The 25,152-nt window shown below is 39.0% G+C and overlaps 2 protein-coding genes across 8 annotated transcripts; both read left to right on the top strand.

Annotated features, from left to right (window-relative positions):
• The first annotated feature begins 1,035 nt into the window (after nucleotides 1–1,035).
• mrpl37 (mitochondrial ribosomal protein L37) lies at nucleotides 1,036–12,782 on the top strand. Of its 2 annotated transcripts, XR_006099157.1 has the most exons (9): nucleotides 1,036–1,537; nucleotides 1,971–2,154; nucleotides 3,245–3,360; nucleotides 3,629–3,814; nucleotides 3,933–4,087; nucleotides 4,284–4,415; nucleotides 6,774–6,848; nucleotides 7,116–7,249; nucleotides 12,760–12,782. XR_006099157.1 is itself a non-coding variant. In XM_042427657.1 (8 exons), exons 1-8 carry the CDS (start codon nucleotides 1,171–1,173, stop codon nucleotides 7,191–7,193), a joined length of 1,293 nt encoding a protein of 430 aa, XP_042283591.1. In that variant the 5' UTR covers nucleotides 1,036–1,170; the 3' UTR covers nucleotides 7,194–7,465. The 2 variants fall into 2 exon arrangements, 1 of the variants encoding a protein (XP_042283591.1); XM_042427657.1 differs by lacking the exon at nucleotides 12,760–12,782 and having other exon boundaries at nucleotides 7,116–7,465.
• On the top strand, nucleotides 9,028–24,909 carry acot11a (acyl-CoA thioesterase 11a). Of its 6 annotated transcripts, none has more exons than XM_042427651.1 (17): nucleotides 9,028–9,200; nucleotides 12,563–12,754; nucleotides 12,926–12,995; nucleotides 13,095–13,155; nucleotides 14,002–14,106; nucleotides 14,293–14,428; nucleotides 15,115–15,206; nucleotides 15,697–15,758; nucleotides 16,384–16,503; nucleotides 16,697–16,835; nucleotides 18,681–18,736; nucleotides 18,951–19,017; nucleotides 21,203–21,286; nucleotides 21,368–21,501; nucleotides 23,896–24,063; nucleotides 24,166–24,292; nucleotides 24,373–24,909. In XM_042427651.1, the coding sequence occupies exons 2-17, from the start codon at nucleotides 12,571–12,573 to the stop codon at nucleotides 24,610–24,612; spliced, it is 1,845 nt and encodes a 614-aa protein (XP_042283585.1). In that variant the 5' UTR covers nucleotides 9,028–9,200; nucleotides 12,563–12,570; the 3' UTR covers nucleotides 24,613–24,909. The 6 variants fall into 6 exon arrangements, with proteins under 6 accessions (XP_042283585.1, XP_042283589.1, XP_042283587.1 ...); XM_042427655.1 differs by lacking the exon at nucleotides 9,028–9,200 and adding an exon at nucleotides 9,325–9,392; XM_042427653.1 differs by lacking the exon at nucleotides 9,028–9,200 and adding an exon at nucleotides 9,500–9,575.
• The last annotated feature ends 243 nt before the right edge of the window (nucleotides 24,910–25,152 follow it).

The following is a 25,152-nucleotide window of genomic DNA, read 5'->3' as shown; positions in this document are numbered from 1 at the left end:
TGTGAACTCAATCTGCATCCATTTGTGTCCACGTAGGTCTGCAGGGTCAGTTATGGTTCTGGATGCTTCTGGGAAAAAGTGCCATCTTCCTCCTCTGTTTGGTCTGCCTTGCTGTAAAATACAAGAAATGATGAGAGGATAGAAGAGAAGAGAAGGATGCAGATCTCTCTCCACAACAATGTTTTGTTTCTACTATTCGCCTTTATAACTTAATTCCATATTTTAGTTTTTGCATTCTTTAATTCTCAAATTAAGTTATTATTTAATTTCAATGAAGCAACTTCAGGATGAATCTATTCTGGATTCTACAAATTAGTGTTTACGTTCTTGCTTCCCTGCTAAGTTCTAATGTTCATGATATATTTTAATTTGTGTTTCATCTCTCATGTAAATCATCTTTTAGCATGTTTTATTTTACTTTTGGTGTGGTTTGTGAAAACAGATTTTGTAAGACATATTCTATATGAAAACTATATGTATGTTGTTCCAAGGGTTTAGTAATAGTCCTAAACACAGTAGTGATAGCCATGACATTTTTTGTTTTGTTTTGTTTTTCTGTTTTACAACAGACAAAAATCCCCTGTAAGGCTTACTGAAATGTCTGCTCAAACCAGATGTAAAGACATAATAATGTGTACTATTTGGCTGTTTAGCATCCTTAAAATGCCATCATAAATGAGCTGTGCAGAATAAAAAATGGGTATAAACTCACCTCAACCTCTTTATACCCTTTTTTGGACAAAAAAATCCAATAAAAAAAATAAAGGTGTTTGTGTTTTTTCAGCAGAATTAGATTTCTGGCATTACAGAGGTCTTGAAAGGCCAAAATCCACAGTGTGTCCACACAATCATTTTGTGCAAAATGCATTTAAAAGTTGATGTGAAGCTTCTATGAGGCTTCAGCAATGCGAGTTAGTCATATCAAGCTTCATATTAGCTTCAGATAAACTTTTAAATACATTTTTGCACAGAAGGACTGTGGATGTTGTAACCTGTCGGGGGCGCTCTCTACTTCCATGAGTCTGCTTTACTGGCAAAAAGTCCCCGAAGAAGTCAGAGGATCCAACATGTCGGCGCCCTACAGCAGCGTTTACTTTGACAGGCAATGACTTTAGTCAGAGTAACAGCTTTCATCTTGAATACTCGATAAGAAGCAGACCAGGAGGAGACATGTTTCCAGAAACGGCGGCTCCGCTATTCTCTCAAGCCGTCCTGATGAAGGGTTTGAGGCGGTTGTCCGCACATGGAGGAGCCGGCAGCCTGCAGGCCCGCAGACACCTCACTACCAGCCGCTGTCTGACAGCCAAGGTTCCTCCTCCACGGCAGCCCAGGGAGAGAGTGGACATCCCCGGACTGGAGAGGGTCACATATGGGGAGAGGATGCATTATGTGCCGGGGCTGGCTAAACCCGCCAGTCCACACTGGGAACGGGACTACAAGGACCCGAGGTTTTACAAAGCTCCTCCGGCTCAGGAGATGCCGCTTTACAAAGAGAAGCCGTGTTATGTGTACAACCAGAGGACCAACGCGCTGGAAGGTAAAGAGTCACTACTGTGTTCACTACAAGCACATCTATGTTGTGTAAAAGGTAAAACATGAGACACAAACAGGACTGAGGCTCTGCTATTACTGCCGATCTATTCACAGCAGACTCAGAGTAGAGAAGAAGCAAATCCTGAGATTATTAGTTCACGTGCTGCTTGGTGGATTATTGTTAGGCCGAATTTATTTAATTTTAAGATGTCACAGTAGCCTAAACCTGCACTAACTTTGGCAGATGAGACTGTCTAAGTCTATAACAGAAACCTTTTTGCTAGTGTTTTGTTAGTTTATGTCATGTCATGTGATTATTATGAACTTCTCACTTTGCATTCATTTTCTCCTCGTCACATAAAGTGCATGTTACTGTTGCCGATAATGTTTCCAGACTCTGTGGCATTTCACATCTTCATCATGTCTCTCTCTCTCAGGTGTGCTTCAGGCTCTGTGGTTGACCAAAACTAAGATGATCTCTGGTCTGCCCCCTCATCTCCTCTCATTGGCGGAGAGTCCTGTCAATCAGATACCAAATCAAGATGAGCGCGTGCAGAACGCTATCAAACATGCCCGCTTCTGGGACACAACAGAGGACCGACCCAACAAAGAGAAATACAGGTAGAGTGTGAAGTCTCAATAACATCTGTATAATTGTATAGTAGTAGTAGATTAACAAACATTAAACCATGACAAAAACTGCAAACTTTCAGAGAATCTGATGCAAATTCTGTCTTTTTGTACATGGCTACTGCATCTGGTAAACAAATACAAGAAGAGTTAACACCATTTTTCTTCACTGTCAGTCACTGCTTTCAGTTTTGTAAATGTGAGGAATTGCAGCTTTTTTTTTTTTTACTGTTTTCTGACATTTTATAGACAAAGTGATTAACTGATTAATCAAAAAGATAAATATTAGTTACATCCCTAAATATAAGCTTGGATTAGACAACATCAGTGTCAGTTCAGTGAGAGTTTTGTTGAATTAGCAGTCTTTAAAATGTGATGGATGTAGGTCATGCCTTGTTTTGTTAGGTTCTCCACACATTATCTGGTATGATCTGTGCTCACCACAAGATGGGTTACAGAGCACAGTCACAAAGGCAAAGTGTAGCGCAGGGTTAGGTTACAAAAGCAAGAAATAAAACAAAACTGCCTCAGCAAAGACTGTTAGTGAATTATACATTTCTCTTAACACAAAAGAAGGCACTGGCAGTTCGACTACTGCGGAGAAGAGGATACTTAAGGGGCGCCCTGGTAGCCTAGGGGATTGAAGCGCCAACCATGACTCACAATAATAATACTCAAAATTCATGAATTGAGTTCCTGTCATCTCTCTCCTGCAGACTATTTAATTAAGGCCTAAAATGCCCCCCAAAATGAAATGTTTTTCATCCATGCTATTATCTCATTGGTTATGCATTGAAATGTCATGAAGAACTAGATCAAAGTTGAAAGCAGCCAGGCATAAAATTCAGCATCTTCACTCTCTCCATAGAAAAAAAATGGAGGCCTTAGTTGTTTAGAGTCACCAGAAGTCACCATGGAGTAGCTTATATTAACACCTATTGTGTGTGTTATACTGTGTAAAGGAGTTTGCTGTTTTTCAAAAGTAACAAATGTGTTGACTCTGTAAATATTTGGTTGAATCTTGCTAACTGATGGCAGCACACGCACATTTATGCTCACCGCTGGTTTGTTCCTCCCGCAGCAACACACTGCTCTTCAACCTGCTCCATCTGTGTGCTACTCTACAGCCCAGTCACCCAGCCATCGGAAGGAGGATCTTTGCTGAGAGATATTCACTGGCAGCTTCATGGAAAAGAGGTATTATTGGATTAAAGGTACCCTGTGGAGTTTTTGACTGCTAGTAGCAAGTGGGTGCCTGTTTTATTTATATCGCGTACACTAGCAGGCATGCAGGCTGATTCCACTGACTGACAGTTGGCAACAATGACAGGCAAAGAAAGTAGTTATCTGCCAAGAAAGGCAGTGAAGAATAAAATTGACGGATGCTGCCTGAAATAATAATAAATCTGAACGTACTGAATGCTTTCTAATAGACTTCCATTTCTGTTTTATGTTTGTGTTCCAGGTGAGGACCTGTTACAGATCAGGGGTCAGAACGGTTTACTGCATAGCAGCATGGATCCTCTCCCAGAGGTTTCTGGGAAACAGGAAGTGGCAGCTACGGCAGATCACGTCCTGGAAACCTTCTATCCCGTCTCGCCCACCATCGACCTGCAGAAAGTACACGTGTACAAGGAGTTGAACTCGTCAGGTGAGGAGACACCCGGTCCTGTCCCGTGTTACAGGAATAATGGTCTGATAGTAGTCTGCAGTCTCCAGGTGAGACTGAGCACAGTATAAGGAGTGTGACATCTCTCTCATCCAATCAGGTTTCAGGGGTGACTACCCTTACCCTCATGCCCACACTCTGTACTTCCTGGAGGGAGCTGATGCTCGTTGTAAGCTCCGCCCAGATCAGTTCAGAGCCAAGATGATCATGTTCACCTTTGGAAACGCTCTGGCCCGCGCACACACACTGTACGGGGTAAGGAAATACACATAATGACACACACACACCGTTAACAGGGTGGAGTTGTCTGGGTCAACGACTAGCATGTCTTAAATACAGTAGTATGTTCTCAATCTGTCTAACTTTATTTCATATAAATCATAATCATCTTTCTACCTCCTTCACTGTGTTTTTATGTGTGTGTGTGTGTGTGTGTGTGTGTGTGTCTCAGACCCAGCCCCAGCGTGTATTAGATCATCCAATAACAGTCCAGGCAGTGGGGACCAATGGCAGAATCTTCCAGTTTCTGGTTTTCCAGCTCAACACCACAGATCTCTCAGGAGACGACGGCATCAAGAACCAGGTGCTTCATCTTTGTTATATTAGCTGAATGTACTCTGTAGCTGTATGAGTGAGAATCAGACATACAACATGTTATTGGCTACGAGGGAAGCGTTGCTACATTACTGCAGGATATGCAGCTATGACAGAGCTAGTGCTTAAATAATAGGTAGACTGAATAAACACAAACCCGCAGTTCTGCAGTAAATACCACAAAACCTACATTTATTATAATCTTACAACTTAAACATAAATACACAAGTCATAATACTAATTAGCAGCGTGTGTGTGAACGGTTTAATTATTTTTGTTATCGATTTGTCTGCCGATTCTTAGATTAATCTATGAATCATTTTATCTATAAAATGTCAGATAGTAGTGAAAATTGCTCCCCCCAACCCAAGATCACATATTCAAATGTCTTGTTGTGTCCAACCAACAGTTCAAAAGCCAAATATATTCAGTTTACTATCATGTATGACAAAGAAAAGCATCAAATCCTCAAAATTATTAAAACAATTATTCAAATGTTATCAAAATAGTTGCTGATCGATTAATCCACTAAATGTTTCAGCTGTGCTTTAGTACATAGCAAAGCTTTTTTGGGCGCTGTTTGTTGCCACACCATCTTTTTTAAAGGATTCAAAATGTTCCAATGATTACCCACAATCACAGCAAAAAGTCAAAATACTTTAAAACATCCATAGAACTTTCTGAAACCATTCCTGCTGCATAATCATGTGATCCAAACAATCCTCACTTCACTTCAATATGTAACTGAATACAAACAGCATATTCAGCAATATCGTGGAGAAACTATGACGATAGAACATGCAGAACAACAGGGGATAGGATTATGTTGCTGGACGGTTGGAGAAGGTTCTATGGATGTTTTTGTTTTCGCTGTGACTCTGGGGTGTGGTGCAACTTTTGGGAATCCAAGCTAACTACAGCTGCCGTCCTCCGTGAAGGAGCAAGCGTCAGTCTTTTCAGAGCCACCTTTAAAGGCTATGAGTGTTTATTTACAGTGGAGTATACCTTCAATATGCTCCCTCTCATATCTATAAAGTATCAGAACATTATGAGCATATCGAGACCAAGTCTTTGCACTTTAATACTGGTTAATGCTTTAAAGCGGCAGTCAAACCATTAAGTCACATGATCTTGTCCAGGTGAAATAGGTGAGGCCAGAAGATTGGTGATTGTCACCCCCATTCACACCTGGTATTAACATGCCATCTGTATCTGGATATGTTATCTGGATAAGTGAAATTGCATGTTAATGCTGGTGTACATACACTCAGAATGTATTGTGATTGGAATGTGATCTGATTGGCTAGACCCCTTCTAGAATTGGTTCGGCTCGCATTGTGATTGGTTCTCAGCAGGTGTAAATGCGATCTGTACCGCCTGTCTAATTTGCATATCAGGATCTGATCACAGTGTGGGCACAACTGAGAAAACAAGAACACATTTTAATACCAAATGTAAATAGAAAGACCCATAGACTGAATGTCATTATCCAGATACAGATCACATGTTAACACCGGATGTAAATTAGGCCTTAGTCACTACTGACAGGACTAGATGTAGCTGTTAACTCTAGTCAGTCACTAAACTTCTCTAATTATTTTCTCACAATGGTTATGTATACTTCCTCCTGGCATTGTGAAAACAAGCTCACTAATAGTGAGTTTGCAAATTCAACTCCTGTCTCATGCAAACCATTGCTCTTTAGTTTTGCTAAATAAAAGGGAATGATGCAACACAGCTAAAAAAAAAAAAAAAAAGGTAGCTTCCTCTATTTTGGACTCTCCGGCTCTTCATCTTCTCACGCGTCAGCTCTGTCAAGACTGCTTGCTATAGACCTTCTTCACAGCTGTTGCAAGAAAAGTAAAGGTGGAATTGATAACATTGACAAAGGCTCAGTTCCATTTAAATGTGGAAGGAAGTCATACTGGTGAACCAACATAAGCCATCAGTAATGTTAATAATTGCACCCACCTGTGCTTTTCCTGCTTTGACATGTCAAAGTGTCTGCTGTGAAAAAGGCCTTTCGGTCAACGCTTCAAGTTCGCCTGTTAAAGTGAACCAAAGTCGGACTTGAAGTGGAAAAAAACTGTGTGGATTTACTTTCATGCAGATTCCTTTGAAATCAAATTGAATTTACCAAAAGATTTAGCATTGGTGTGACCTGGCCTTGATTCAGGGCTAAATACTGTAACCTAAATACAAACGTTATGCAAAGAATCTTGTCCTCAAAACTAGCTCATCAACAGTTGTCTGTCAAAATAATTTCATTAAGCAATAAAGCAAAAAATCATGATGTTGGAGCAGGTTCGCTGTTTCTCTTTCTCATTACTTTTTTGATCATTTGCAGTTGTGGCTGGAAGAAGACGTTGAACTCTATGATTTTGCAAAAGTCCGACCACTCATCAAGAAGAAGCAAGTGAAGGTATGACAATCACTCCCAAACCTGCTGTTTTTTTTACAGCCATGTTCTCTCAACAAGATTGATTGTGTGTCAGTTTGTGGCTGTCACATGATCTTGTCATGTGACAGTTTAGGACATGAAGCAGTTGATTCCATCACCAACATTTCAATAATTACATTTTTGCATGACATTGTGTTCTTACGATAATGTCTGGTTGCACGGGGTAAGAAGAGGTGCAGAGGTCAACAGTTAAGTGATTCTGATTGGCTGCTGTGTGTCTCCCTGCAGGTACCAGCTGGTCTGACAGGATACAAACCTGAGACATTCAGCAGGTTCCTGGCCCTGTACCTACACGGAGCTGTGTAGGACTACATACCTCTGTCTGTGTGTGTGTGTGTGTGTGTGTGTGTGTGTGTGTGTGTGTGGATGGACACACTCTGAGCAGTGAGTCACTAGACAAGTATGTGTGTTTGTATGTGTGTGTCTGTGATCTAAATCAATATCTCTGAAAACCAATTTCATGCTGCAGTGTGTAATTTAAACGCACTGAAACTTTAAAATTCATTTTGACACACTGACTCCGTCTGTCTGTTTGTTCTTGCTACTATGAGAACTCAATAAAAAAGTGTCATTCTGAATATGTACACAAGTGTGTTTTTTTTTGTTTTTTTTTTGATTTTTACGAATGTTCATCCTCAAAGCTGTTATAACACAGTAGTACTCATGGGAAGAGACAGCAGGAACCAGCTCCATTTAGGGTGCTGTGTCGCAAATATAGATGATGATAAACAGGATAAAATGTCTAGAAGTGATGGAAATATCAGCATGTCTAGAAATCATTCTGGACAGGAGACATTAACATATATCCAAACCTCTACACACAACATGAGAGCTTTTCTCACTGCAGACATTTGGACCTGTCATAGCAGGAAAAGCACAGGTGCAACTAACATTAATGATCTGTTTTATGTATGTTAGCCACCATGCACAATAAGGAACAGACATTGTTCACACCTTTTCTAAATGTCACAGCAAGAAAAGCACGGGTGTACTTAATAATGTTAATAATGGCTGCATTCCATTTATGTGTACATGTCCCTGGTCTCTAAATGAAATACAGTCTTTATTAATGCTATTAGTTACACCTGCGCCTTTTCTGCTGTGACATAGCAAAATGTCTACAGTGAATCTTTGGCAAACCAATTATCCACAGAACTGAATGGCTGTCTTTATGATCATGTCTTGTAACAACCACCAATAATCTGGCCCAGTCAATAGACATTTTGACATGTGATATCTGAAAAAGCACAGGTACAACTAAATACGTCAATGATGGCTTCTTTCCAGCTAAATGAGCTTGGTCCTGTACCCTAGCATGGTGGCTCACTGTAATGAATTACTGCAACACTTGATGGAACTGTGCCATCATTAATATTATTTTTGAGGTATTTTATACCATGATTAGGCAGTGACAGTGGAGATATGACAGGAAAAGAGTACCTCTACCGCTAGGCTGCCAGATTGCCCCATCATTAACATTATTAATAACAACTTTGCTTAGTAATTCTGATATTTATAGTTACTTTGTAATGTGTAGTATTTTTATGTCACCATAATTATTCTGATGGCAGGCTTTTTTTTTTTTTCATAGAAAAATGAAACGAATCACAATGGAAATTGGTGCAGGTGATGGTGTACATTACTGTCTGTCGTTCATGATAGTACCACCAGGAGTCGCCAGATTACGATTTTTTAAAAATATTACAGAGTGGCTTTAATCAGGTAATGTCATTACAGTCAAAAGGTCTTTTTAAGAGACAATGCAAGAATACATACATAGATATATCATTAGAGAAAAAATCTATATATTTGATTGATGCAAATTGTGACTAAAACTTTAAAATTAATAATCAAAGTTGCAATAAATCACTTTAAAGGCACCCAGGGGATAGAGAGTATTTCAAACTTGTGTCAAGTGTCAAAAATAACCAATTGAATGATTTTGCACTTTTCTATAAGTTAGTTTCCAAAGTTGCAGGGTGGCTGACCCCTCCTCATTTACATTTACTGACCATAAAACTAGACCTAACATAACTGACTGGTTTACACGGGATTACATCTGTTCACATGAGAGTAATGTGTTTCTTACATTTTTTTTTTTTAAAAAAAGAGAGTGCAGTGTTAACGGACAGACTGTATGTCAGCATATTTTCCTTAAAAGGTGGAGCACAGCGGTGTGAGTCAGTCTACGCCCTCAAATCAAAGGAACGGCAGCAAGACGCTGTAAAACACACTGAACTGTCCTCAGAGACAAACAGAGAGAGAGAGTGAGGCCTGCCTGAAGAGATCTACAGCACACACAGCTACAGAAAGGTAAATCAAAACATTATCAGAGTTGTAGTACTTTGTTTTCTAGTCCAAACTGCAATTTGCGTTATATTGAGCTGTGTCAAGTTAGCCAAAGATACACAGAAACATACCGGAAGTCAGGTGTATTGCCTTTATACTGAGAGCAATTAGTGCCATGCATCAAAAAGAGCAGATATTGCAGGTGTAGGTTCTGTGGTAAGTCTAGTCTGTTTAGGTCGACCATTGTCTGTCAGTTGATCGTGTATCTACGTATTCTCTTTTCAAGTGATACACTAAATACCTCAGTTTACATATGATCAATACTTGAACAGACAAGACTTACCATATTTTCTACATGGAAACACACAGGTAAACATGGAGACACACATAGGTAAACAGGTAAATACACACAGGTAAACACACTCAGGTAAGCAGTTAAACAGAAATAAAAGTAAAATACCAGAGGTTTTCGCTAACTAACGTTAGAAACATTACGGTTGAAAGGTATGACCGGAACACCCTTTGCTAATACATCCTATTAATGGTTAGCTTGATACTGTTATTTGTCTCTGCCAGGTCAGTACGCGAACATGTCTGAGTTTATCTGCCACATTTACATTTTATTCCGCGTTTACTCAAAAAGTTATCAGCATTAGTTTGTATTTTAACCAACGAGCTATGCGTCTGCGTCACAGATTTGTTTTAGTTATAAGCTAACTTAACTGCTCGCTCGTAACATTCTAGCTAATTAATGAATGATTACATAGTTTATGTGAATAGCAAAGTTTTACTTCTGTTGTCGATATTTTCTGTGTCATATGTTTAAGGTGAAGTTGTCTTTCATATCTGTGACTGTGTGGAGTTTGTTCTGAGTGCATGAACGGTCAGCTGTGTGTTTTCCTTGTATTTCACATCTGTTCATCTAACGTTAAATACTTAAATATACTCATGAGACTGCAGGTATTTATCCTACTAATTACTAACTGCTTAGTTACTGCATTGTTCATTTTATCTGTGTGGTCGATGCATTCGTGATAGACAGGATATATAAGGCTCTCTGGGGTGTTTGGCAGGGCTCCAACTCCACCATGCAGTTCTCTGTTTCAGCCTTATGTTCAAACCATCAGCCAGCCAACCAAAGCTGCCTCAACACAATGTCAACACAATGATGTGGGTTTTAGGGGGAGACAGCAGGTCAACAGTATATGCCACATAGAAGTGATATACATCATCTGAAAGCTGGGAACCGGTAGATTAATTCGAGATGCAGCTCAGCAATGTGTGTCAAGTCATAAATTTGTAATGAACATTGTGTTTTGGTTTTGATGCATATTCAAATTTCGAAAGTTGAGAGTGTATAAGGGTTTAGAACATTATGATGGCGGTATATTATGGTCATTCCCATGCTCAATTATGTCTCTAAGTTGTTGCAACAATTTTTGGGTTGATGTTACACAGATTTGGTGCAAAATTTAACCATTTTTGACCACTCAAGAATTGATAAAAATGATCAAAAATCCCTCCAAAACACCACATTAAGACACCAAAACCTTGAGGAAGACCATAGAAAAATTCATGCTGTGATGATGTGGTATCAAAAACTTTTGACATTTGGAGATCTCTGTAAGAATCGCATTTTTCAGCGATTGGATGGCGAGCACTTCTCTTCCTTTGCTCAGAAACCCTTATTATCAATGTATCTAGGAAAAACATACATCTTCTGAATGTCCTGGTTTTTAATTTGTGGTTGTAAAGTTTCATGAGGCTGTGATTATCCTAGAGGTCACAACACAATGAAATGGCTACTAAGGGGACTAACATCATCACACATGAATACAATTGGGCTCAATGAGAGGTCTAGGGACCCCTTTGTAAATGGTCATGCCAGCTTATCCCTTGTCAAAATTTAGCCTAAATTTGGAACATTATTTAGCCCCTTTCCCCACAAGCTAGCATGACATGGTTGGTACCAATAGATTCCTTAGGTCTCCTAGTTTCATATGATACCAGTATCTGTAGCTTTAAAACTGAGCCCACTACAGCCTCGCAGATGTAACGTCTGTCTGTGGAACGTAGAGGAGGTTCAGATTCTGTCTGAAATGAATCATGTTACAGGAAACTGTTGCAGTAAACTATGTCGCCATCACTGGCTGCGTGAGTGCAACCCTCAAGACCTAATGAGACATTTATGACATTTGGGACATTGCTTTTCAAAGTTTACGTCACATAGAGAAGTTAATCCGTATAGTAGTAAAGTAGTTCAGAGTAAACTACAATAAACATGGGCGTCATGCTTCTACTACATGTTTACTAGTGTTCACATTACATATCCTGAGCAGGTGTAACTATTCAGGAAACTGGATCTAGATGTTTATGGTAAAAAGAGAAAAAAATGAACATGTAACACCACTCCAGTCTGATCTGATTGAAACTTAGACATGCTTTAATTTATTCAGATAGTACATAAAACAAGGAACTGCCAAACTGTGAAACAGCTGGGAACAAAAAAAGTCCCAATTTCTGCTGGGCCAAATACAGTAAATGCATCTGAAGCCCTCAACAGGGCCTCCTCTTGATCCCTTTTGTTCTTTTTACCAGGCAGACCAATAACAGTCCGGCCTCCTGCGAAGTGAGAGTTGGCAGCCGGTCCCTGAGCCAGAGCTTCTGCTTTTTTAACATTTCTTGTAGGAAAGTCAAAGGTTAATAGGGTTATTTGGGATGTCCTGATCATGTTTTTTGGTCCACATCCTAATCAGAGTCCTTTAATATTCTTGTATTATTGTTCTAGTAATGTATTTATCCTTATTATGTTCTTGCTGAGCTCATAATACATCTGCAGACTAAATACTAAGGCTACATGAAAATCAATAGGGTGATTTAAATATGGTAAAAAAAAGTTCTCCAGAGACAGTCTTATGGGGAATAAATAGAAACTGTGTATTAAAAGCCTTTATTGACTTTTTCACAGTAGGAAAAGCACAGCTGTTACTAATAATATTTACAATGGCTCTGTTCTATTCAAGAAGTCGTGACAGTGTGACAGTGAGCCGGCTGAACAACACCAGGACCCTGAAACTGAAACAGCTAAATGGAATTCAGCCATCATTCATTTTATTATTTATACCTGTGTTTCTCCTGCTGTCACATGTCAAAATGTCTTCTTGTGGTTATTGGTGGTATTATTGGTTTAAAACTTAGACCGCCAAAAGATATGCTCTGAAACAGTGTCACCACTCTATAGTTTGTCCACCAGATAATAGTTACACAATTATCTGAACTGTAGAATGTCTTCCCAGCACATTCACAATTGTTAAAAAAACAAAAGTTAAGGAACAGTATCAAGAAAGTTTATTTATAGGTATAAGAAACTCTTCTTCTCCCTTCAGCTTCCAAGATGAGTTCCAGAGTTTCAGGTGATCTGGAGGAAGAGGAGGAGGAAGAGGAGGAAGAAGAAGAGAGCGTTAACCCATCGGAGGTGAAAATGAGTCAGATAGTGATGCCCTGTCACAGCAACCATCAACAGGAGCTGAGCGTGGGACAACTGCTCAAATGGATGGACTCCACCGCCTGCCTCTCTGGTGAGGTGTGTGTGTGTGTGTGTGTGAGGTTCAGTCATGTGGTGTGATGCTTATTTTTCTGTGTGTACGTGTAGTAGGGAGGATATGTTTGAGTGTGAGTGTCCAGTGTCTGTTGTAACCACTGACTACTAGCCAGACAGGAAATGACAAATCTCTGTTTCATATGGTCAGCTGAACGGCATGCTGGGTCTCCCTGCGTCACTGCCTCCATGGATGACATCCACTTTGAACACACCATCAGGTAAGAGGAAGTGTGTGTGCGGAGGCGTAGATTCTTCTGATTTGCCGATGTGTATGTACTCATTCTTCTTCAATGTCTCTCTCTCTCTCTCTTGCTCAGTGTGGGTCAGGTGGTGAACATCAAGGCGAAGGTCAACAGAGCCTTTAACACCAGTATGGAGGTCAGACAAGTTCACATTTCTACAAACACACACACACACATACACAAAGACAAACATGCACTCTGGCTTTGTTTACATGGTTACTATTATACCCCTTTTTTTTACTTTGTAGTAAACGTGTAAGGCAAGAACTCACTTGAATTTGTAACTAAAATAAAGTTGCAAAGTGGGAAGAGCTGCTGTTTTCTTTTAACATAGACACACAGGAATCTCCTGGATAATGTAACTGTAGGTTTATGATTCAGCAGCTCTCATTTGTTTTTGGAAACTCATGATTTTCCTGTCAGTTTGGTTCAAGGGTTTGAGTTGGAAAATGCAGTATTTTACACACTACATGTTACTCATCGAAAGGTCACATTACTTAAAGTGTAAGTACACTAAATCGTTTTTTTAAACTGTATACACAATCACATAGGTTTATGTTTACATTGTGTGTAAAAAATACTTTCTCTGTTCTGTTATGCAAATAACCCAAAGATTTAGTCCTTTTCTGTGGCAGTAAACACAACACAACACATGGGCCCGCCGATAACTAACTGTGCTTTATTCAGAGCAAGATATTCAGGGCTGACGGTGGAAGGGTTAAGCATGATAAACAACAGGGCTACAGCTATGTATCAGACAGACTCTAAACCTCCAACATCATGTCCAGCTAGCTGTCCTGTCCAAAAATTTGTGAGCTGCTCTTTCTTTCTTTTTTTTAAACTAAAACTCACAGCTACAGGTTCCTAAAGTTGTAATTTATTCCAATATTGACAAAGATATTTTTTAAAGAGGATAGTGCCCCAAAATATGAATTAACCATACATATGTTTTGACCATAGATTATCTGTTATCCCATCCCAGGTGGGCATACAGGTGAGCTGTGAGGACCTGTTCTCTGATCGTCACTGGAGGGTGTGTCATGCCTACGCCACCTTTGTCACCCAGCGCACGAACACTGGAAAGAAGGTAATGGGTCATATGGAACGCAAATGATTTTGGCGCGATTATAACCCTTTGTGGCTTTCATAAATGTGTGTGATGTGAAAACTTGCTTTAATATTGGCTGCACAACTAGATTGAAATCATTATTGAACTGTCACAGTCAAAGGAGTCGCACTAAAAGGACATACTTACTGACATATCACCTCACAGGTCATCTTGAAGCCCATTGTACCTCACACTCAGAAAGAGCAGGTTGAATACAGTGTGGCTGCTGAGAGACGGAGGGTCAGGATGGTACACGATGACATCATCAGGGATCTGCTCTCCCATGGGTCTATCCAGCAAGGTAGGCACACTGCCACATCACAACATACAACAATCCACATCTAATGTAGCTCCCCTGATTAAGAAGACACAAGCTTGGAGATTTACCGCTTAAAAAGTTTAGGACAACAACTGATTACAAAATATCAAGGCTATAAACACAATAAAGCTGTGTTAAAAATGAGTTATGATTGTATCTGTAAAACTTGTATTTCAGTATTTAATGTCCCTTTCTGGACACGCAGGGCTGAACTGAAACTATTAAAAACACATCAGTGAGACACATCGCTGCACTGGACGACATGTTCCCTCATTACCATGAACACACACGTTATTTTGGCTCAGTAACAAATATGGATTAATCCGCAGCTGAAAATAGTCCATGAACAAAGGCACTATTTCCTCCTGTTTGTGTAACTTTTACTAAAAACTACAGTGGCCAGCTGTTTTAGGAAATTACTGAGGCTTTTGTAAAAATGAAGCTATGTACTGTGTATGTGTGACCCGGTTTTAGATATGAACATCAGTAGGAACCAATGTGTTTAGGACTATGTGCCACAGACAAGCTGGGAAGTATTGAGAGATGGACTAACACACTTGGTTTTGGTCTTTCAATGGGATTTGTTGACATTTAGAAAAATAAAGGATAATGCCAACTTTATCCTTTAAAAGCTTTCATTCACTTCCAAATCTTTGTGTGTTTGTCAGCTGACAACTCTGCAGTTGGCAATGCGGTGGCAGCAGAGAGGACCAAGGTGGAGAGTGTTGAACTGGTTCTACCTCCACACGCTAACCATCAGGTTATTTATTCATGTAACTCTTTGACTTCCTCTCTGTCTATATATCCCAGTATTAAAGGATAGTTTCACATTTTTTCTGCCTTAAAACAATATTCAGGTCCTGAAATGAACATTGAAATAGGTTTTTCTTGCCATAATCATTCTTCCTGTTCATACTGACCATTAGAAGATCCCCTCATAATGTACTTACAATGTACATATGGGGACCAAAATCTACAATACTGTCTGTGCAAAAATGTATTTAAATATGAAGCATCAGCCGTCCAAATGAATCAAATCAACATAAACATTTTGATATGATGCCAAAATACACCATATTATGGAAATCCATTTAAAATGATGTTTTTGTGAATTTAAGCATGAGGTATTATGTGACATCAAAGGCTGTTTTGTATTCATGCACGCCTCCAATGACTCTTTTATTCACTGTCATGTTAACACTGTGTCATTATCATGTTAAAGGATTCATTTCTGTTTGTCCAAACACCAGGTGAACACATTTGGAGGACAGATCATGGCCTGGATGGTGAATGTTGCTACGATTGCTGCCAGGTACAATCACACATACGCACACACACACACACTTAAATATGTAGCCAATATCAGGGTTTTGTCTCTGATCACTTCCTCTGTGACTGTAGCTAGTGAATATGTTTTTATTGTTTTTACTTTGCATCAGATATTTGGTGAAATCATACCTTCCAGTGGGAAACAGCTTTTGTAGTATCAGTGTGTACAATCATCCTCACTCTGCCTAAGCAAGCTGTTTACCCACCTAAAAGAATTTCTTAATTCTGGCTTTCACTGATTCAGAGGTTTTGTGTCCCGTGATGGTCTGTATTTTGTTTTGAACTTTCCCACCCTGAGGAGAAGTTTGAAACAACAGAGATTTTGTTGACATGGAGTAAACACCTAAGACTTGTTATTCAAGTTTGGTGAATATAAAGCTTAAATGTTTTAGGTGTTACATGTCTGCACGAACTATCAGCAGCTGAAAACATTGATCTAAAAACATTGGTATTGGTATCAACCTTCAAAAACACTTGACTTGCAACAGTTTTTATGTTAACACACAATACATTCATTTTTGCAACCACATGACACAGATACATAGTGTTTCCAGAAATGTCTCTTGTCTTCTTTTTAAAATGTTTGTATACTTTCTCTCTCTCTGTAGCCGTCTGTGTCAGGCTCACCCGACTCTCCGGACCATCGACATGTTTACCTTCAGAGGACCCTCTCAAGTTGGAGACAGACTTCTTCTGAGGGCTATAGTCAACAACGCCTTCAAAAACAGGTATCATTGTGTCCAGAAACTGTCATAAAGATACAGAAGATAACATCAGATAAGATAAAACATGAGCGATCCATCTGGAGACAACAGATCACAACAACAGCTCAGTATTTAAGGGTAAATACTCAATATATACAGCAAAGAAAAATAGTTGTTGTAAGAATGGAGCAAATTAGCAGTTTTATGTGTCCTGCAGCATTGAGGTCGGAGTGCGAGCAGAGGCCTACCAGGAGGAAGGGCCCAACCGGCACATAAACTCTGCCTTCATGACCTTTGAGGTGCTCGATGACCATGGGAAGCCATGTACGTTACCACGGATACGACCTGAACCAGTGGTGAGTCAGAATTAGAATTGCTCATGAAAAACACACAAAGATGTTCTGATTAAGAAAGGCGGTACAGAAATAACAAGTCCCCACCAGCTATTCACTTTATTGTACAAATACTTGATTGGATGAAATATGAGAAATTTCAATCAACACCAAGTTAGCAGTAAGGTGACAAGATGTGCTGATATGGGAAAATAACAGGTAAGATGGAGTCCATTATTTTCTATATCAGGACTTGATGAAATGTATTATTGTGATTATGTCATGGTACTTACCAAAAGACAACAAGGTAGGTGTTGAAATCATAATCAATGTGTCAAGTTTGTTTATGATCACTTTAACTTGTAGTTAAGAATCAGGCTAAAGTAATGTTGCTATGGTTGTGGACTGATTTAGTAAGGTGGTCAAAATGTTGACCGGATCTTTGTTTAAGGTGCCCTGTTATGCAGTTTTATTGGAATCCTGCCAGCCAATCAGAAACCAAAACAACCTGTATCATGGCCACATGTTCTGCTGTCTCTGAGATAGTAAGGATCAGCACCTTCCATGCAGACAGACACATGATAAGAGAGACTGAACCAAAACAGTAAAGTTGCAGTGTGTAAAACCAAAACAATGAGCTAAAAGACACTAAGGGACTGTACGAATTATATTATAGTATTATTTCATATTCTTTATTTCTCTCTTCCTTGTGAGATTCCCTGTAATAAAAAAGATCAAATAGTTACATCAAAAAGTTGTCTTTTGTGTGCGCTGAGTTGAGTTGGCTGATAATTGTCCTTGAGTATTTGATCCATTTTTTTTTATCAGGAATAGATTTTTGACTGCAGCTCCAGTGAACTGAACACCAGACCTTTAAGATAGCTTCTAGATAGCTGAGATAACTTTTTTTATATTCTGGAAAATAAGCAATATAACTTGTATATAAAGTCATGCCTGCTGGTTAAGACTTTTAAGCACTTATTAGCTAGGCTTATTCAGGCAGTGTGCTTTTGGCAGGCACTACACTATACACTCCAAAACATGAGCCGGTGAAAACCTAACAGTGGGTCAGGTGGGGTCAATCTTTTATAACTTTCAGAAACTGACAAAGCGTTACTACTGCTATTACAACTAATGATAACAGATTGGATTTGTTAATCACCACCACCTTTCAAATACTGCACTACATATGGCTAATCATTTCCCAGCTATATAAACCACAGTCATATGAATTTGTATGGAAGTTGACTTCATATAATCTTCTCGGTAAGTTTTCCAGAGCTGGGACTGGAGAAGTGTGAACGCTTGGCTCAACAAAGACCAGAGCTATAAACTTGACACGACCTGACAAGTGGAAAGAATGCTGGCGGAAAAACGTCACCACTGACGAACCCTTTGAAGGGCCGGCATAATGTTCAGTGAAGCAACTCTTATCTGTGTTGTACTCCTGGATTTATAATTCATGCAGTGAATGGTTGAGTTGCAGGGTGAAAGGTGTTATGTTTGGGGCTTTACATATTCATTCTTTGACAGTAGTACTTTCAATATAGTAGTAGTTTGAAAGATGTTGCCAGTCAGGGAGTGTCAAGTGAAAGATGCTATCAAGTTAAGTGCATTATGGGAAGTGTAGGATCCAGTGTTCTTGGAGCTAGTTAGGATATCTCAGCCTCTGCTGCCCACATTTTGACTATTATTTTTTAATCTCTGGTGATTCCGACAATGTTATAGAAGTGCAAAACTTAATTGCTCAAGTATGCCTTTAATTTTACAATAACACAGCAATACCTAAAAATGCTACATGTTGCACCTTTAATTGAAATAACACTATTGTATGCTTAAATGAGCCCCTTCTATGTCTTTCATTTACAGGAAGGGGAGAGGAGGTTCCAAGAGGCCATAGCCAGAAAGAAGATCAGATTGGACAGGTGACCTATTTGTCCACTCCTGTAAAGAGCACATTCTTTCTCAGCTTTTAGATGTCCACCTCAGTGTACCAGAAGTCAAACAGTTTGTATGATATTTTCAGTTTGTTTGAGCTAAAACTAAGAGGGATTTAACTTTTTATTGGTCTAATTGTGTTGTGTTGTACACTTGAAAATATCAAAAATGCTCCTAATTGCTCCCCTGCTGCTGTTTCAGGAAATACATAATTTCCCATAAACAGGGCGAGGTCCCTCTGTCTGTACCATGGGACCCCACAAACCAGGTGAGGGATGTTTAGGAATCAGTCTGTGATCGCTATGATCAATAACACATCAGAAAACTGCAAAACTGAAACTGTCGCATCCTCACAGACTGAACTCTGAGATTTTTGGCATAGCATTGTTTATTGACCTCCATGACACCAACTGCCTGGTGCTTGAAAACAGATATTCAGGCAATTAAAGCAGCAACTGATACAAAAACATCTGACAAACACAAGACCTGTATTGTGTGTTTGGTTATATTCTCAGACAAAAAAAATAGAGCAGAGAGCAGAAGGTGGCAGAAAGTTAGCTTCTTGCTAACTATTTATAAGCAGCATTAATGTAGCTGTAGCATCCTAATAGTGTAATTTTACTCGTCATTTTATCAGATAAACTGTGTTTTAGTGTTCAGCAGTAGATAAAGACACACACACACAAACAAACAGCAAGCTTTTTATCTTTAACCTGTAAAACTGTCATCTGTTTGAAATAACAATGACCTTTACATAGGTCAACTTTCCAAGGAACATTCACTATCTGAGATCACACAATAAGATAGTGTTTCACCAACACCTGCTCTATCAGCATCTACATAGATAAACAGGGAAATCACCACTGATAACAAGGTCAGTTAGGAACTTGTAACTCTGTTAAACAACTCATTCAGTAAAGTCACAATAAACTACTATTAGTTATTATGGTCAAAGGTCTGTGTAGTTACTCATTTACTGAAATCATCATTCATATTTGAGAGAGGAGTATAAATTTTAATTGGTAGACTTTATAATACTACTTGACATTTTCCAAAGCATTCATCTAACATGTTTTTGATTTGATTTCAATTAATTTCAGTGAAATGTGAAAGTTAGTCCAGCATAGTTATCACAGTCAAAATTCCAACTGAAATTAGGCTGCCTTTTTTGTCTACTACAGTAACATAACTGCTCTGTAAATCACTTGTCCTGAGTTGTCCTTTGAGAAAACCAAAAAGGAGAAATTTATATTTTAAATTCTTTTACTTCATGGTGTTGCCCCCTAGTTTTGCATTACTTTGATGAAATAATGTGTTCTGTCATGTGCTTACGTAGCTTGAGTCCTTATTTTGATACATCCAATCAAATCTTGAATAAAGCAGTAACGTGTCGTCATAGGCAGAGCAGACGGTCACACTGAGCCTGATTGCATCCTGCTACACAACACAAGAGCCACAGACTCTCAACAACAAACCACATTAGCTTTCCTGCTAAAGTCTCCTTCTTATCCAATTTACAAACATGAACACATGTCCTGCAGCTTAGCTTGTTGAACCAGCCACCAAACAAACATTCACCGGGGAAAAGTCAGTTGCAGGATAGATAACTTATCTGCAAATGTCACTTTGGTATGTTTCGATGCTGGTTTGGTTCTTACTCTTCTCAATACCACTGCTAACAACACACTGTCTGCCCATGATATGTAGTTCAGCAGTTAGTTTACTTTGTCTCCTTTCTGTATGGTGTAACAATGGTAGCCTGCCACCTAATGTCAGACAAATAAACCTCTGACACACTCCCCTGCTCAGACAACAAGGTGCATTTCTGATATTTCCCCAAATATTCCCTTTTTTCAATCTAATAATACAAAACCATTAATGATACATTTAAAAAACATGTTGACATTATTTTTGACTTCAACGAGGGATGATAAAATATGACTTTCAGTCAACCTTGAAATGCTATCTGACTTATTTGAGTTACTGCATTACCATTTAACAATAGCTTAACTTTAACATCACTAAAAGCAGATGTAATGTTGTCTGTGACAGATCAATCTAACTATCTTCAGAAAGCGTCAAGTCTCTGCAGGTTAATTTTCATACCATATTGAAATGAATGGAAATCGATGGCTGCCTGAAAATGAAGTAAATGTGTAAAAAAAATCAAGCAGAAATATAAAGTATATTTGAGTAATAAAACTAAAATAAATGTCATACTTCAAATACAAAGATACAGATTTATTCAGTACTAGACTAATATGAAAAACTTTGTAGCATGTGATAGGAGAATTTAGTGATTTTCATCAGATGGCTATCAGAAAATGCTGCTGCTGATTCTTTATATCTTCTTGTAAACACTGCTTATGTGCTTATGATATATGATACAGTGGCCTGGTATCAAAATGCTCTCTTGTGCTCTGTGTGTATACTTATTTGTGTGTGTTTTCCAGGTGTATCTGAGCTACAACAATGTTTCAGCTCTGAAGATGTTGGCTGCTAGAAACAACTGGCGCCTCAGCTCTGAGAAAGACAAGGTATCTGTTGTTCTCTACTTGAAAGAGAGTTTTTCGTTCCCCATGAGGAGTTGGATGATTAATATTATTCTTGGCTCCTAGGTTAGTCTTTACACGCTGGAGCAGAAGTCCATGTTGAGTTTCAGGGTGGAAGCAGAGGTGGATGTTCCTCCTCAAAGAGCCTTTTATCTGTTGGCTGACCTAAGCAACCGGACAAGCTGGGACACACATTATCAGTAATGCTTTCATACAAACACACACACTCACACTCACACTTATAAATGGTTATAAATGGTTATAAATGCTTATAAAAGATCAGTTCAAGCTTGACAAATTGTCTTTTCACTGTGTGTATAAAAGTCAGGGTATACTTTATGACCAATCCTGCTCAGGATAGGATTTTAGAGGTAACAGATCACACACAACCATGTTACTGATAAGTTTTAGTCCTGAAGTTTTTTGAAATCCATAGCTCCATGCCATTTTGAGAATGATATAATGTTATGTATATTATGTGAGAGAAACATGGTGAAATCTTTGGTCATCGATTCAAAACAGTGTCCTAGATCTCACTGTAAGACACGTCCACTGATGACTGATGTGGAGCTTTGGCGACCAAAGACCACCTGAGATAAAATTCTGACAGTGTCTGAAATTTAAGACCAAATTCTCACAACGTGACAGCTACTACGACCCACATCTACAAACCACATGTCTGACATGTATTTTTTAAAATATGTTGATGTACACAGTAATAATCTTTCACATTGTAATCCTTTTATTTGTAATCTTTTGCATGTCTGTGCGCTGCTGCATGGCCGTGCACAAAGTGTGTTTAACAAGCAGAGTTTATGTTGTGCACCAGCCTATGTAGGTGCATATTACTGTCTTGATAATGTGCCCTTAAAATAACAGTGAAACACTGCGCCATTGACTTCAGACCAGGTTGTTGTTGGTCAATAGTGCAATCGCACTCTGCTGCCTCAAGATAGCAATGCACCAACAATGCACCTGACCACACCTCAAAGACCAACACGCCCATGGGCGCTCTGATGGGCGCAAGTGCATTTGCTATTCAAAGAGTGTGGGCACTGAACGGGAAAATGACAACTGCGTCGCTCTTAAACTAACAAAGACACTTGTGTCACGCTTGGTGCTGCTTTGTGCTGGACATAAGATAGGGCCCAAATTCTGACACTAAATGACACTAAGTTCAGTTTTTGAATAAAGTTTAGGGAGGAAACACACTTGTTCTCTTTAATACATCCATTACACACAAAAACAAAAACAATGCAGGTGAAACAGAAAAGAAGTTTGTGTGACTTTGCTGCATTTTAAAACATATGAGCCATTCAGATGGATGATATGAGCTGAAGACACACCTTTGTTTTCATATACTTCTATTTACATCATAGCACTATGATTCACCAGGCATTCAGCACACAATCTGACAGCCTCAAATTGATATTGCACCCTAGTGTGACATGAAGCATTGGTTGGTTTAACAGAATGTTGATATTTTTAATTTTGTTACTTGGTGGTTGTTAATTGTTAATTATTGATGGTTTTTGTTAGTAGTCTAACTTTTGTTATTTTGATGAGCAGTTAGCACTGCAACATAAAAGGTGGAACAAATTAACACGTTACATCTCACAAATACACATTTTTTCCCTTTGCAGTGAAGAATCCAGCTAGTATAGTTGGGTTTAGGCTCATAATCAGAAGGGATTAACATTGCATACAAAACAAAGGTCACCTTTTGCTGAAGCCAAATAGCCTTATTTGTTTAGTTTGGTGTAGACTCTGCTGGTTTCTGGCAGGCAGCTATGTGACTGTGGCCAAGTAGAAACACAGGTCTCACTTTATGTGAATAGTCCAATCAGGGCTGGGCAATATATCAATATTATATCTATATCATGACAGGGCATAAGTGTTGTGTTTCCCTGGTTTTAAAGGCTGCATTACAGTAAAGTGATGTAATTTTCTGAACTTACCAGACTGTTCTAGCTGTTCTATTATTTGCTTTTATCCACTTAGTCATTATATCCACATTACTGATGATTATTTATCAAAAGTCTCATTGTGTAAATATTTTGTGAAACCACCAATAGTCATCCCTACAATATTGTTGCAATATCGATATCAAGGTATTTGGTCAAAAATATTGTGATATTTAATTTTGTCCATATGGTCCAGCCTTAAGTCCAATGAGATGTATCAATACAAGGTCTTTAAAGTTTCAGGTGATGAACAATCTATACATACTCTGTGTCTGGGCTGAGTATGTAGCTCTTGGACTGAACCACTTGTAAAACCATGTATTTTTCACTTTTCGTATCGATTAACAAACAAGATATAGCATGTTTACTGCTGAGCTTTAGAAGCCAGACTAGTTGTTTCCTTGTTTCCAGTCTTTATGCTAAGCTAAGCTAACAGACTGCTGTTAGCTTAATGTTTATCTTGCAGACATGACAGTGGTATGAATGTTCTCATCTAACTCTTGGCAAGAAAGTGAATAAGTGGATTTTCCAAAATAAGGAACTATTTCTTTAACAGTATCATCAAATTTTCTTCACTTTATTTCAAATAAACTACATTTTATCATCTGTGCCCTGTATGTCCTAAACTAGGAAATGTGAGCTGATTCACCGGGTGGACGATGATGACTTCTTGTACCGTGTGGTGGCCCCATCAGTGGGTCACGGTGGGTTGAGATCCCCCGCTTCGGCCAATCAGAGAGATGGGATCCTCCAGGACTTCATTCTGTTGGCGTCCAAGAGGAAACCGTGCGGCATTGGGTCAGTAGAATGAGTGTCTGGAAGATGTCAACAACACGTCAAAGGTCACACACCTCTAACCTGCAGGATTTACTGTTGGTTTTTGTTTTTTTACCTCTTCAGAGATCCATACGTCATCGCTCTGCGTTCAGTGTCGCTGCCCACTCATCCCACCACTGAGGGATACAACAGAGGAGAGGTTCTATGTGCTGGATTTACCATATTAGAGACCAAAAACAACATGTCACTGGTAAGATGAACAGCGATTTTAGCTGATTGTATTTTTACATATAATCTTAACTTGACCGTTATTATTTGGTTCTTTTTCAGATCAGTTATTATAACCAGGCATCTCCAGAGGTTCTTCCCTACATCTCAACAGATATTGCCGGTCTTTCTTCCTCTTTCTACAACACCTTCTGCTCCTGCAGACAGTACCTGACCAAGAACAGACTGCCGTCGGAATCCGAGGAGCAAACCAGCCAAAACCAGGCCACGAATATAGACAGCCCCACCATCGAACAAAAAGTTGAAGGCCTGTCAGTGGTCCTCGACAGCACTCTCCTTTAGACTGTCGGGCCAGTTTACATCACAAAAGTGTAGTTAGTCTGCTGTTTACACAGGATGGTACGATGGACTGTTTCAATATTTCACATTGAGAAGGAATGATATTTTTCACATATTTCTTTATATTAGAAGTTTTCTTAATTAAAAAAAATGTTAGAATAGAAAATCTAATAAACGAGTCAAAGTTTTAAAGATCAGAATAAAGTTAGGAAAAAAGAAAACATGCCTTACACACTTAACGCACAGCTTAATAATAAACCAGAATCAGATGTAAGACATACAGTAGACCTGATTTCAAAATGAAGACTCATTCAGTGTTAAGTATTCAGTTTGGACACAAATGAAACATTGTGATCTGTGCCACCAATGGTCACTTAACATGAATTCCTTTTATTTTTTTAAATCCATGGTGAATGTTATTGTCAAAGTCCTCCTTCACTCAAAATGTGTTCTGCTTTATTTTATGTGCAGAGACACCAGAAGGCTGTTTTCACATTCATCTGCTAAAGAGGGAAAGTTTCACTGTGCTCAGCTTCTATCCGA

Source organism: Thunnus maccoyii, chromosome 12 (assembly GCF_910596095.1).
Source record: "Thunnus maccoyii chromosome 12, fThuMac1.1, whole genome shotgun sequence".
Taxonomy (NCBI): Eukaryota; Metazoa; Chordata; class Actinopteri; order Scombriformes; family Scombridae; genus Thunnus; species Thunnus maccoyii.
This window is presented reverse-complemented; position numbering and strand designations above follow the sequence as displayed.

Bases quoted from the DNA above. Each gene is read 5' to 3' on its own strand.
- mrpl37 (XM_042427657.1), top strand. From the start codon at position 1,171: ATGTTTCCAGAAACGGCGGCTCCGCTATTCTCTCAAGCCGTCCTGATG. The intron at 2,155-3,244 runs GTAGAGTGTGAA...TTCCTCCCGCAG, and splicing joins CCCAACAAAGAGAAATACAG to CAACACACTGCTCTTCAACC. The intron at 4,416-6,773 runs GTGCTTCATCTT...GATCATTTGCAG, and splicing joins ACGACGGCATCAAGAACCAG to TTGTGGCTGGAAGAAGACGT.
- acot11a (XM_042427651.1), top strand. From the start codon at position 12,571: ATGAGTTCCAGAGTTTCAGGTGATCTGGAGGAAGAGGAGGAGGAAGAG. The intron at 12,996-13,094 runs GTAAGAGGAAGT...TCTCTTGCTCAG, and splicing joins CACTTTGAACACACCATCAG to TGTGGGTCAGGTGGTGAACA. The intron at 15,759-16,383 runs GTACAATCACAC...CTCTCTCTGTAG, and splicing joins GTTGCTACGATTGCTGCCAG to CCGTCTGTGTCAGGCTCACC.